General features: G+C 40.4%; 1 protein-coding gene across 1 annotated transcript; it reads left to right on the top strand.

Annotated features, from left to right (window-relative positions):
* Window positions 1–1,553: 1,553 nt before the first annotated feature.
* On the top strand, window positions 1,554–9,808 carry Ca3 (carbonic anhydrase 3). Its single transcript, XM_038347944.2, has 7 exons — window positions 1,554–2,290; window positions 2,978–3,175; window positions 5,403–5,521; window positions 6,255–6,347; window positions 7,149–7,211; window positions 7,986–8,141; window positions 8,835–9,808. The coding sequence occupies exons 1-7, from the start codon at window positions 2,257–2,259 to the stop codon at window positions 8,952–8,954; spliced, it is 783 nt and encodes a 260-aa protein (XP_038203872.1). The 5' UTR covers window positions 1,554–2,256; the 3' UTR covers window positions 8,955–9,808.
* Window positions 9,809–14,481: the final 4,673 nt, after the last annotated feature.

Raw genomic sequence — 14,481 nt, 5'->3', positions numbered from 1 at the left:
GATATCTATTAAATTCCAAGTATGTACATGCATTATATTTTAAATGTTATGTTAATTGTAAAGAGATAGTATGACCATGACAACTCTTATAAAGGAAAACATTTATTTGGGATTTACATACAGTCTCAGAGGTTTAGTCCATTGTCACCATGGCAGGAAACCTGGTGGCATGCAGACAAACAGGGTGATGAAGAAGTAACTTAAGAATTCTACAGGATCTACAGGCAGCATTGTTAGAAGTGAAAGGTGTATTCCATTTCTTTCTATATACTGTAGTTGGAAACATAGGGACTTTCTTTTGAGATGTAAGCCACACTTCCGGCTTAGAATTACACAATTCATTATACATTATGCTAAATTATACTTTTCACTAATTTTTTACAAGAAAGTAAAAATTCCAAGTACTGCTTTCAAAATTATTGTATGTAAATCTGTTAGATATTTCATTTTTCTACTTAGTGTTTTTTATATTCCCCACTGTGTGCATTATTAAATTGTAAATGAAGCAGTTAAAAAGTATCTCTGGTACGAACAGTGGTAGCACAATGAATTTCTTGTTTGTCTTAACTCAATAATCAGTAATAAATAGCTATTGGTAATTATGAGATTTAGTTATCAATCTCCTGATCACCCAGGTCAGAGTTGATGGCCTGGAGTGAGATTCTGGCTTATTCACCCATAACCACGTACTGGTAACTTTAAATCGCCTGTGGTAACTGCAAACTCAGCAGAACTATCACAATAAGCTAGAGACCCAGACACGCGTGGCCCCTTAGCTTAGAGCTGTGTTTGCTTGGATTTTCCAAACTAACTGAGGGTTCCTGATTCCACAGTGCTATTGTGTGGATCAAGTGATCCCTGGTCACAAAAATACCCTGGAGACTGACTACCCTGGCGTCCAGGTTCTGAGTGTGGTCAGGCATTCCACATGCCTAGTCGATGAGCTGTCTTTGCCATGATGAGAGACTTCCTTCTCAGGTTTTGTAACCCCCCAAGGAAAAGTAAAATGGAAAAAGCCATTTTAAAAAGTAGAAGGTATAAGAAAATGCATACAGAAATCTCATTCAATTAATTTCTTTCTGGTCTTTTAAAAAGATATTCTTGTCCAACAAGAAATTTTATAATGTATGCATAGAATTGCGAACATCTGCCATACTAATTTAGTGTGAGACGTAACAGGATATTTCTAATTATACCTTTGACAAGCACACATGGGATACTCCAGTTTTACTCTTCTTTTATGTGGGTATTGTATTACGAAACACATTAGAACTGAGAGGAAAGAAACGACCCCTCCCCCCAAACCAACTCCGTAGACCCTTTCCTCGTTTTGGCCTAGTCTGTAATCATGCTTTGGAGAGTGAATTTTTTAGGTAACATATTCATTTTATGGTATCCTTGGCGTCCTGAGACCAATGGAGCCCAGCTCCCGGTGTGACTCAGTCCCTGGCTGCAGCTGGGTGAGGCTGGCGAGCAGAGTTCTTGCTCCGCCCAGGATCCGGTGTTGTGCTCCGAGTCCTACTGGACAAACGTACCCGCTAGGCTGAACGTGAAGCCTGGCACCATCTGCCTCAGAAACGCATCCCTTGAAGGATAACGGGACTGGGCAGCGTGTAGTCCCGGGTTCCTCCTCATTTGTGTTCCCAGGATTTTACATGTTTTCACAAGGGAATCATGATTGAGTCAAAGGATCAGAGGAGTTCTTTCCCTGCCACCGTCGGGGGATTCTTTCAGGAAAAGGAACTTCAGCGTTCAGAAGCCCGGAGCCTGTGGTACTTCAGTCCGAAAGAAAAGCAAAGTCTTCTGAGTGAGGCTGCTAGAGCAGCTTTTAGTTGCTGACTAAGCAGAACAGGACTGCAGCCAGTGCCCGGAGCCTGCCCAGACACCCAAGAGGGAACCAGCAGGACCGAAAACGAAGCTCTTAGAAAGCCCTGCTGCTTGGAAACCTGCAAAGAGAGGGAAGGAGCCATGGCTCGTGTGAGAGCCAAGGAGGGGGCTTCCGTTCCCCTCCTGCCTCCTCCTGTCACCCTCTCTCCCGGACAGCTGTCCAGCTCTTGTAATTCATTGGCTTTCCCCGCCCCGCCTTCAAAATACCACCCCAAACCAGTTTAGTCCCCTGCCTTACCCCGCTGACCTAATAAGGCCATGCACACTGCAAGAGACCTATTTAAAAGTCGGGACTCGTGGGGACTTTGCAGGACACCTGGAGCAAGAAAAGGAAAGAGCTGTCCAGCTTGAGGAACCAAGAGAGTGACCATGGCTAAGGAGTGGGGCTATGCCAGTCACAATGGTGAGTGGGGCCAGGGCATTACAGGGTTGCCCTTGGCATTTCACAGGAGTGCTGGAAAACGTGGGTGTAGGGGTAGTTAGGAAGTGATAGCATTTACTGAGAACTTTCAGGTGTCCCATGCCTCTAGTCCTTTGAACACGATTCACTGTTTTCCTTTCCACAGAAAAATCTGAAGCTCAGAGACACACTGTAACTAGTCTAAAGTTCAGTGATGAATCTGAGAAGTCACTCAACCCCAAGTCAGGTCCTATTGAACCTTACTCTGTGAAACTGAGCAGTGAGCACTTCGTTTCTTTGAGCTTGGGGCCCCAGTAACAAGCAATGTTCTGATTTTGAGTCATCTCTCAGGCATAGGCAAGAGAAGAAAAGTGTCCCTTGAAAGCTCCAAAGTAATGCAAAACTGTGATCAATATGTGATTCATTTCAAAGATAAGCTTTCAGGCTTCATGATTCCCAAGCCAGGGGAGGGACTGCATAGACTGAGGGACTGCATCGAGCATAGATAGATAAGCAAGGTTCTAAATAAGTTTGGAACGCAAAGTGCTATGTTGCTTAATCTGAACCTAAGACCTCTCAATATGAAGCCAAGACTACTCTCTGGCCTATGCATATTTTTCTGGCTTAGTCCACTGGGAAGAGGCCTTGGGTTGTACTAAATAAATATACTCTCTTCTTTTTATTTACTAGGTCCTGAGCACTGGCATGAACTTTATCCAATTGCCAAAGGGGACAACCAGTCACCCATTGAGCTGCATACAAAAGACATCAGGCATGACCCCTCTCTGCAACCCTGGTCAGCATCTTATGATCCCGGCTCTGCAAAGACCATCCTGAATAATGGAAAGACCTGCAGAGTTGTGTTTGATGATACTTACGACAGGTCCTGTAAGTACAGCACTTAGGAAGGGTCATGTGGGTGTTTTGGATATCTATTGTCAAAATGCAGTTTGTGACACAGTGACAGAATTACTGGGAAGAGGGAGAAATTCATCCCAGAAATGGAGATGATATTCAACTTGGCTCTAGTTTTAAAGAATTATACTTATGGAATGATGAAAATATCACACCCTCCAACTAATTTCAGTTACTCTGTTGTTGAAAGATGGCCATATACCGAAGTTAAATGTTCATAACACACTCCTGAGACAGATTATGGTTGGGCAGGGAGTCCATGTGGACTTTCTTCTGACTATTGAAAGTTGAAGTTCTTATGTTTCCTGATGGTATGGAGAACAGGCTCCCTCAAACAGAAAGAAATCAAGTGGTTCTTCTCTTTCCTGGGTGACTGGAAAAAGGCCAATCAATGGGGAAAGGTGGGGATATTGTGTGAGTTCAGGTGACCTGGGTTCAGTACCTCACTGGGGTTCAACCAAAGAATCTTTGTGTTGAATGTTTCTGATGTATATGACCACTTTTTCTTGGGTCAATGTTAGTGTGAAACTGGAAAAATAATATCTTTTTTTAAAACTCTACACTAGTATCCAATCTGTGAAATAAATAAGACTAATTTGACTTTATTTCAGACAGGCTTCGTGGCTCTTACCTATAAATCCAACACCCAAGAGACAGAGACAAGAGGACTGCCACAAATATGAGGCTAACCTGGTCTTTGTAATAAGTTCGGGGCCATACAGAGCTAAAGAGTAAAAATTTGCTTCAATTAAGCAAGCTTTATTTCCTTGCAAACAAGTCTAAGTAAGAATTATTCTTTAGTTATCAAGAATGCAATTTCCTAGAACCATGTTCTTCATGAGCTAAAATGAATGAACATCCTGGTGATGTCATAAGAAAGAATGGTAGAGTGGCCATTCCTACCTTCCAGGTAAGGGAGATGACAGAAGCTTACCATTTCTTGAGCAATTATTTCAGGCTGCTCTTTCCCATTTTTCCTTTGCCTTAAAAGCTGAAGTTCCATTTGGAGGAAAAAACAACAACAAAATTAAAAACTACAAACAGAATCACATAAAAGACCATTTTAAAAAACAAAACATTGAGTATTAGAGATTTAATATAGTTTAGTCCAATAAGTTATACTCATATCCTGATCATAGTTATTCTCAGTGATTGGACTAGAAACAAACCAAAGTACCTGCTTTTCATTTGATCAAGCTGATTCAAGCCTAGAATTATTGCTCTAGGTCTGCACTGTGGGTTTCCTGTCTCACTGCAAGAAACCAAGCCTTTTTAAAATAGCTGCTGTTACAATGCTATTTGCATCTAACTTAACATTGGTAGATCTTGACTTTAAGGTTTCTGTACAGTTTTCAGTATCTTTTAGAAGATATTTGAACTTTTAAATTATTCTCCAGACAGCATGACTAGAGATCAAATTGCATGAGAGATTCAGGTAAATGTTGTGTAAGCCCATACTAATGCCCAAGAATTATCATATATTTCATATATATTATATATCATATTTCATATATATCAGTCATGTATCATATTTCATATATATATCAGCCCACCCTGACTAGCTTCCTGGGAAACTGCTGAAATTTTGTTTCCTCCAACTCCAGCAGTCATAGTGTAAAGTAGATGTGTATGAGAGGTCTCATTTGTCCGCTAAAGTAAACACAACTGAAATTGGGACACTATGGAGGAGTCCCCACCTGCTCAGTGATCCCTTCCTCACAGGGAACTGTGAGATGAGCACCATTTAAGTGCTTGATCTCAGTTAATCCTCACAGCAGCTCGCAAAGTGTGGGATTATTAACACCTTCTTAGAGATTCAAAGACCAGTTCCGGGAAGTTGAGCATCTTGCCTGAGATCACACAATGATGTGTGTGGACTCGGAAATGGTATCTAAATCCCGTCAAATATCTAGCTCTTCCCTGGACTACTAACCTATCCTCAGGGTCCTATAGTACATCTGCTACTTTAATTTGTTTCCTAAAGTGTTAAAACAACAAGAAACACAAACAAAATTAAGAGAGAAAGGAAAATTCTTCCTTTGATATATTTGGACTTTAAGTTACAAACACTTGTAGATGGTTCCATATTTCCAGGAGGTGACATGTTTTACCCATGGAGTCTTCTGTAGAGTGCTGGTTTCAGATAAGGCTCTGCAGAGGGGAGGGGGATTAATCAGTCACCTTATTATCTTACTCACAGTGCTGAGGGGTGGTCCTCTCTCTGGACCCTACCGACTTCGCCAGTTCCATCTTCACTGGGGCTCCTCGGATGACCACGGCTCTGAGCACACAGTGGATGGAGTGAAGTATGCTGCTGAGGTAGGGGGAACCACCCAGTCCACTCTAGGTCTCAAATGGTCAAAACTGGAAACTTAGAAACAACTGCAGAACCCATTCTGCTTCAAGCTGCTCACTCACAAAGTGAAGCCCCCAAATGAACTAGGACAGAGTACTTAACTGTTGGTTAAATAAAACTTGATGAAACTCCAAATACTACATTACCTGGTTGGCTTCCAAATTAGATGAGCTATAACACATTTAGGGTGCCACAGCCATTTCTATACAGCCAACGAGGTAGAAACCAATAAATTATTAGGACTGTCTTCCTGAATGGACATTTCCTTCACCACTGGAGAAATCTCAGGCTAATTTTTTTCCAAATGTGAAAAAGGCTTTGAGTGTGATGTTTGTACATGGGTTATCTCACATTTTTGAAATTGAATAAAAACTTCTAACAACTATAAACTATTATCTTGCCATTTTAAGTAACTCAATATGGACAACTGGATTACATAGGCTATGTAAATTAAGATAAGCTTGCTGCCAGACACTAGAGTTCTATCAATGAGGAGGCAGATGATTTCAAACACTTTTTATTTGAACTATTAAAATTTCACTGAAGCTTTGCTTATTAATAATTAGAATTTCGTCAACTTCCATGAGAGTGTTCAGCAACAACCTGAAGGTTGCACGCATCTGAGTCTCTTGTGGACAATACTGCTTATTTCTGTATCCAAGGATTTTTCTCACAACCTGTGTTTGGTGGTTGCAGCTTCACCTGGTTCACTGGAACCCAAAATACAATACCTTTGGAGAAGCTTTAAAGCAACCCGATGGAATTGCTGTTGTTGGAATTTTTCTGAAGGTAAGGTAGACATTGATGGTAATTTTTTCTCATTCAGAATGTAACCCATTACTAATGTTTAGAGACCATGCATTCCACCTTTTCCTTATATTTGAAACATGTATGAAAATAGAGGCTCAGGGCTTATGAAGGGAAAGACAAGGACGAGGGTGTGTGAGTCTGACATGTGTTTATATTCTTTTCACACTGCTCTTTGCCATCACACTGGAGACAGGAAAGTCAGTGCTGGAAACTTCTTTGATGCCAAGTGACTGCTTGGACCTACCCTCAGCTTAAGGGGGCCCCCCTCCCACAGGATCTCAGGCTAGAATGGCGCAAAGAATGTGTGTGTTGTTCAGCCAACCTTGGTTTAAAGAAGACTTAGTGACATTAACACATGAACCTCGTGGTAACCCAATCTGAGTTTTAAGCCAGTGAATGACCTAGTTTGTTCTATGTTCTGAATCCATGGAGAGGACTGTGAGGGGAGAGACAGTAAATTCAGTTGTGGAAACATTATCTACTTTTGCTCTGCCTCTTTTAAAAAATGAAATCTCTTTGAGAGAGGGCCAAGGAAATAGAGTTGAAACCAACATGTAATTTTGTGGTTTTGAACTTCAGAGAACTGAAATCCAAATTTAGATTAGAAAACATACATTCTACCATCTTTTAGGATGAATAAACTTACATCTGGCTTAACCAGAGACCATGGAAAACTTATAAAACACCAATAGCAAGTGGATGGGTCAAATCAGCTTTTATGATGATTTCCAATTATGAAGAAGGAAAAAAATATCTTATTGGATGTCTATTTTCTTACAGATAGGAAGGGAGAAAGGAGAGTTCCAGATTCTCCTTGATGCCCTGGACAAAATTAAGACCAAGGTAAGAGAAATTCATTTACGGATGGTAAACTTGAGTCAGTACATATCAATTGTCTTTGAATTTCTGGGAAAACCTGCCACTGTCTGATGGATGCCATATGTTTGCATACAAAAGTAAATATCCTCATATTTCTTTAGCGTTGAGTCCTTACAGCACTTTCACATCTGTTATTTCATTTGTTGGTCAGCCTATGAGATAAGGACTTTCCACAGGGAGGTGAGTGAGACGTTCCGGGGTCTCCTTCCCCCCTCCATGATGGGCACAGGATCATTGAGGTTCCCTATGCCACCCACTGTCATTCTTTAATCTTAGTATTGTAGTTTTCTGGTAGCTCCTATATAAGCTTAATATTAACAGTAGACTCTTCTAACTAACAGACTCATTTAGCTGTTTTTGAGATTATTCCAAGTAGCGGCTTTTAAGTGTGGACACTAGAAGAAGTAGATATTCTGAGCATGAAATGTACTGAAGTGAAAGTCTTCAAATCAACTTCCAAGAAGTATTCTTCATTCTGAGTATTCCCTGTGAGAAAGGACAGAATCGCAGCCCTACCGACCATGAAAACAAGGAATAAAATACTGCAGTGACTCTAACAGATAGAGTCAGAACATAAAGCGAAATCCTTTTCATCTGAGGTTTACTAGTGAAGGGTCTAAACCTGTTCAAATGGCAGCTTTCCTTTTCGCTAGTGAAATCCGTTCTCATAAATGAGTATGTGAAGCCTCTAGGGGGCGCAGAGTGCACGTGTCCTCTTAGAGTGGTCTGGTCTTCTAGGGCAAGGAGGCTCCTTTCACTCACTTCGACCCATCGTGCCTGTTTCCTGCTTGCCGGGACTACTGGACCTACCATGGCTCCTTCACCACACCGCCCTGCGAAGAGTGCATCGTGTGGTTGCTGCTGAAGGAGCCCATGACCGTGAGCTCAGACCAGGTGAGTGCAATTACAGGTTGGGCATCCAAGGTTGTCAGGCTTGTCATAAGGACCTTCACACACTGAACCATGCAGACTGCCAGGCATAAAATGTTTTTATGATAATTTCCTATTTTATGATCCTTTAAGAAAGAAAAAAAAAAGGAAGGAAGTGGTTAACGTTTGTTGTTGTTTGTTTGTTTTTCGAGACAGGGTTTTTCTGTATAGTTTTGGTGCCTGTCCTGGAACTAGTTCTCGTAGACCAGGCTGGCTTTGAACTCACAGAGATCTGCCTGTCTCTGCCTCCTGAGTGCTGGGTTTACAGGTGTGCACTACCACCGCTCGGCCTAACATTTTAACATATGGCCTGGTTTTAATTTTTTTCTCATCCTTTAAAGTAATTTCATAAATACGTGAGTTGGTAACACAACGGAAGCCTATCAAGGTTTTTCTTATTTGCAGGCATTCAACAAATTATCATCCCTTTTTATGTAAAGTGATACACCTCATGCTGGCCCCTCAGTTTACAACTCGGGAGAAATGCAAGTAGGAAAAGTGGTTATCCAGAGAGCAGGGCATCCTGAATGTAAAGAAATGTTTATGTTATGAACTGATATTTGCCAACTCATGACCTCTCCATGGAGACTGGGTCTGTAGTTTGCTGTGGCCAGCTTAGAAAGCCAGTGGTTTCTAACAGTCTGCTTCCCCTTACAGATGGCCAAGCTGCGTAGCCTCTTTGCCAGCGCTGAGAATGAGCCCCCGGTTCCCCTAGTGGGGAACTGGCGTCCTCCGCAGCCCGTCAAGGGTAGAGTGGTGAGGGCCTCCTTCAAGTGAGGCTCTGGTTCCGTCCTCTTCAGGAAAGAATACCTGCCCCTGAAGAGTTGCCTGCCTCCTGGTGCTCTGTGCTCTAAGCTACTCTAAAACACCTAGAGGAAAAAGATGCAGTCGCAGGAAACCGCAATGCCTTTGACACTATCTAACCCAGAAGCATGAATTTCACCCCTAACCTTTGGAACAACTACCTTTTCTATAAAATTAGTATTTCTAGTATGGGTTCAATGAGGAAGAAATAGAAAAATAGAGATATGGAACTTAATGAGCATACTAAATTTCTCAGAACCTCATGGCTCCTGTTTCCCAGCCGAGTTACTGCTATACAGAAGTGATAGGTCATGCTATGTGTGTGGGTATGGAGGCATGTGCCCACCCTACCACAGTTAAGTGAAAGCACAAGATCATTGTGTTTGACCTCTTAAATGCCAGTGAAACTCCATCACTCGTTAAAATTTTGGCTACTATGAAGTTTGCCTGGTTTCAATTGTCTGTAAAACACACACACACACACACACACACACACACACACAAGATCAAGTGATTTAAAATGTTTGATCCAGCATTTGAATTTTTCCTTCATAAAGATGGTTTTCTTTGTCTGAAGCAGGGTCATTTCTTTTTTTATTTCACATTTTTGCATGCCTATTAAAATAATAATAAAGATAAGAACTCTCTCTGGTGTCTTTTGAATTTGAGGCTGGAATGAATGATTCCTAGAATAGGAAGAAGTGGATGACAACTAAAGCCAAGAATTTCTACTGTCCCAGAAACTATGAAGACAGGATGCAAATGAAAAGTGTGTGTATTTTCTTTTTAAAATGAAGTCTTAGATTAAAACATTTGTTTTAAGGTAGCATATGAAGTGATACATTTCATTATGGCATTTTCATGCATTCGAGTCATTATACTTTATTCTAATTTAGCCGGTCCTTCACCACCCTCCCCCATCACATTTGTCCTCCAACAGTTCCCTCTTCTAATATAACATCACATGAATCCTGTTATCCTCCCAATTAAAGATTTATCTCTTCCTCCCGCCATGATCCCCTTCAAGTTTCAAGACCCCTTCTATGTCCATAAACATATATAGTTTTATGCTTAGACTTTATATATGAAAGAAAATATTTAGTATTTGTCTTTCTGAGTCTGACTTATTTCCTATAATAAGATTGGGTTGTGTGTGTCCAATTAATGGAAAAGCTTTATAAATGACAAAAATGAAGGAAACTAAGAATGACATACTTCCCAGTTTTGTTTTTTGTAACTAGAGGATAGCAATAAAAGACTCTCAAGTTTTAAGTTCAGACGCTCCATCCTTAGGAAAGGGAACAAAGCAGTTGGTAAGGGCATCTAACTGAACTGCAGACCCTAGCAGAGGGTGTTGCCAGTCTCATCATGTAACAGTTCCCAGTTGGACAAGTTGAAGCTGGGTTCTGGAATTCAGATCAGTGCAAACAGCTAGTACTCCTTTTAGGCAAGACAGCATCTTTTATATAATTCTTTAAAAAATGTACTTCAGCATGATGTTTCCCAACAGTGTAGAAATGCATGTATTTGACTTTTAATACATTTAATATCTCTAGATACAAAGTCCAATTGTGATGTAGGATTATGGCCAACTAAATCCACTTAAAACCCAAGAAATGTTCAAAAGTAATTCTAGACACAAAAGAACAGAGTTAAGCATAGCCTGCATTTTGCTTGCTGCTGGCAGCATACTGCAGCTTTTTTAAAAGAAGTCTTCCTGGTTCAGCAGTAACAGAAAAGAAAAAAAGCTGTGCCATTTTAAAATGGCTGCTTCCTGGGCTATGCTACCATACAAACTCTGATGAAGTCTGGCTATGGAGCATTTAAATGGGGTTTGTAAGCAGAATGCTACAACTTGCTTAATGACAACATAGACCCTCTACATGCCTAAAAATGGGGCAGTGTACATGGCTTTCATAGGCAGTGAACAGTTCCACCATGCTGGACTGTGTGGAGCAAACAGTCAGGACTGTGGACTTGGTTTTAGCCCCACCCACTTAGCATTAAAAAAATGTTCCTGGTCAAAAGATAATTACAGATACGCAATAAAGACAAATTCAGATGGAAACGACCTCTAAACGGGTCACAGTGTTGGATAAATGTATGTCAGCTTGGAAGAGAGAGAAGAAAAAGAGTATAGAGAGTTATAATAATAAATGAGTTTAAACAAAACAAAACAAAGTTTTTAAAGAGACAGAGTACAGACATAGATTAAAGGAGAAAAGATAATAAAATAAATATTAAAAAGTAATAGAATAATAATGAATAAGTCATGTAAAGATACAATATACACAGAACATCTGGATTATGTATATTATTGTGTTTCATTTGCATTTTTTGACTGTGAAGGAGCTAGTACAGAGAGACATTTCATTGTATGGGCTGCTAAACTAATCCAGCATATGTGTTCTAAAGGTATTATGACTTCCAAATTTGGATCCAAGGATTTGTTGCTTTGGAAAAGCAACAGAAGATGAGAACCTGTGGAATCCCTTCTAGACTAATATGGTTTGATGAACTAAGACCCTCAAAAGGTCACCATGAACACCCCCAAAAATTACTTGGCCCACAAAAAGCAGGAAGCAGTTTAGAGAGAACTACACCCAAATTCCTTAAATGATTGTTTATAAATGTTTGTTTACATTTAAAGGGTATGTTATAGTGATGTATATTGGTATAAATCTTGGTTTGTTGATACAAATTTAAGGTTAATTTTGTTATATGTCTATTTCTGCTCTTGATTAAGGTATTGTGTTTGTGCAGTTCATTTAAAAATGTAATGTATAATTAAGAAATATAGGTTAATAGAGAGTCATCTATAATAGTCAAGCTTCTAGCCATGTTAGGTTTTCTAGATATATAGAGATATATTTCAGTTAGGTATTCTTCAAATCTTTCAGAGACCTTCAGAGCATAGCATTTAAAGTGTTTTAAGAACTTAGGACTTTTCATGACACAAGACACATCTGCTCCTGGCAGCAACAATTACCTCAAGAGGAAGATGGACATTGAAAAGGCTCCTTATAGAGTTTGCTAGCCATTGGGGCAAGAAACTTCTCTTCCTTGGACTGCTTGATGCTATGCTGTGTGAAGTGGACATGCAGGACCAATGGAGAGATGACTGCTAAACTTGCCTAAAGGTGAGATGGTCCTTTGGGGTTCCTGCTTTATAAAAGAATCTGTCAGACCTTTTGCAGGACACAGAAGAAAGTTACTAACAAACTGCCAATATAGGGGAAACTGTCTTTAAAACTTCCTGCTTCAGGGCTGAAGAGATGGCTCAGAGGTTAAGCAAACTGGCTGCTCTTCCAGAGGTCCTGAGTTCAATTCCAAGCAACCACATGGTGGCTCACAACCATCTAAGATGAAAACTGGTGTGCAGGCATACATGCAGGCAGAATGCTGTATACATAATAAATAAATAAATAAATAAATAAATAAATAAATAAATAAATAAATAAATAAATTTCCTGCTTCATGGAAAAGTCTGCTGGATACTATGGGCCCATAGGCTGAAGATGGATGAGCCAGTGGTATAGAAGAACTTTGGGTGACTATCCAGGCAGTGAGATGCTTCTGTCAGCTCTAGCATTCTGACAGTAGCATACAATGCACTTTCTGTTTACTTAGGTAATACTATATCCTTCTGGAATCTTTAATGGAGTTGAAGTAGTTATAGTTTTCCTCAGTTATGATAAAAGATAAAGTAGATATAAATACCTTAACTATAATTACTGCTTGATACTTTCTTTGTTATATGTAATTTTACTATGTTAAAGTTAAAACCTTCCTTTTTATTTAAAAAGAGGAAGTGATGTGGCATTCCCCTCTGTATGCTGTGAATACCATTGTTTAATAAAGAAGCTGTCTTAGGCCTGTGATAGGGTGGAGTAGAGCTAGGTGGGGAAAACTAAACTTAATGCTGAAAGAAAGGAGGCAGAGTCAGGGAGAAGCCATGGAGCCTCAGCTGGAGCCTCAGCTGGAGACAGAGGAATTGAATCTTTGCTGGTAGGCCATGACCTTGTGGTGATGCACAGATTAATGGAGATAGGTTAAATTAAGATGTAAGAGTTAGCAAACAAGAAGCTAGAGCTAACGAGTCAAGCAGTGATTTAAATAATATACCGTCTATGTGATTATTTTGGGAGTTTAGGTTGCCAGGAAATGAACAAGCAGCTTCCGACAACACAATTGTACAGTTAGAGATCTTGGTTATCTTTCATTGCTTCCTTCGGTGGTCTATATGTTAGCTATTGAAGAAAAGGGCAGCAATAAGCACATTACCTTAAGGAGTGAAAATGGCCCTGGGTCAGGAGAGCCCTGAGACATTGGAAGCCAAATCATGTAACTAATTCCTGTGAGGCTAAAGTTATTTAATAGATTACTACTGGGGTGAGGTAAAACCAGATTGGTCAGTGTGAAGAGGTTGTGCTAATTAAATCCCTTGAAATTAGAAGGAGCTCTGATCATTAGTGGTAATGTATAAGCTGCTTGTCTCAGAATACTTAGTTTGTGAATGTTCAGAGTCCTATGAAGAATGTATCCATTATTTGTGCTGTGTATGGTAGGCACATGGTCCCGCACTGGATAGAATGGTAATTATTCTAGTGTACACCCTGGGCAAAGCTGGAGGAGGCTATCTCCCTGGACCATCAACTCCCAAAGGGCTTAGGCATTATTCTTGCCACTGGCATTTGCCTGTCACCTTATACTGTGGCAAGCAAAAAATAACCACTTGCTTACTTCTGTATGAACAGATGATGTCATGAAAATAGAGGGGTCCAGGGAAGGCTCAGCCTCTTGAACTTCAAAGCACTTTGAATGTTAATACTAATACCACTTTTGTTTCTCACAATTTGCATCTTCTTGAAAAATCATTTCATTGGCAGCAGGTAGAGACTTTACAGTGTGCAGTCTGCTGTTACTGTCGCTGATTAATACTGCACACAACAATTTGCCATATTAACCCCCATCTCCTTCTCACTGTTCCTAAAGTGTGATGCCACAATAAACTTCTTTTGGAGTATTGAAAACAGGCATGCTTCTTCATTCAAGGGACCATCATTTTCTGGATTAGGTTCAAACCTCCAAACAATTGCTCTACAGGCTTCAACAGCTTGCAGAACAGTGTGCCAGGAGCTGCCGTCTGAAAAGGCTCCAGAACACACCAACCTCATTCTTCAGGGTATAACTGCAGGTATCTTCCCATTTCAAAGTGGGAAGAAACCGATGTAAATTAAGTGTTTAATAACCTTCAGATACTAGTTCCTTGGGCAGCTGAGGAGAGGGAGCCTGAAATGGCCCGATCCTATAGCCATACTGATGAACATCTTGCATATCACCATAGAACCTTCATCTGGCGATGGATGGAGATAGAGACAGAGCCCCACTTTAGAGCACCGGATTGAGCTCCCAAGGTCCTGATGAGGAGCAGAAGGAGGGAGAACATGAGCAAGGAAGTCAGGACCACAAAGGGTGCACCCATCCACTGAGGTGGTGG

Source organism: Arvicola amphibius, chromosome 11 (assembly GCF_903992535.2).
Source record: "Arvicola amphibius chromosome 11, mArvAmp1.2, whole genome shotgun sequence".
Classification (NCBI taxonomy): domain Eukaryota; kingdom Metazoa; phylum Chordata; class Mammalia; order Rodentia; family Cricetidae; genus Arvicola; species Arvicola amphibius.
This window is presented reverse-complemented; position numbering and strand designations above follow the sequence as displayed.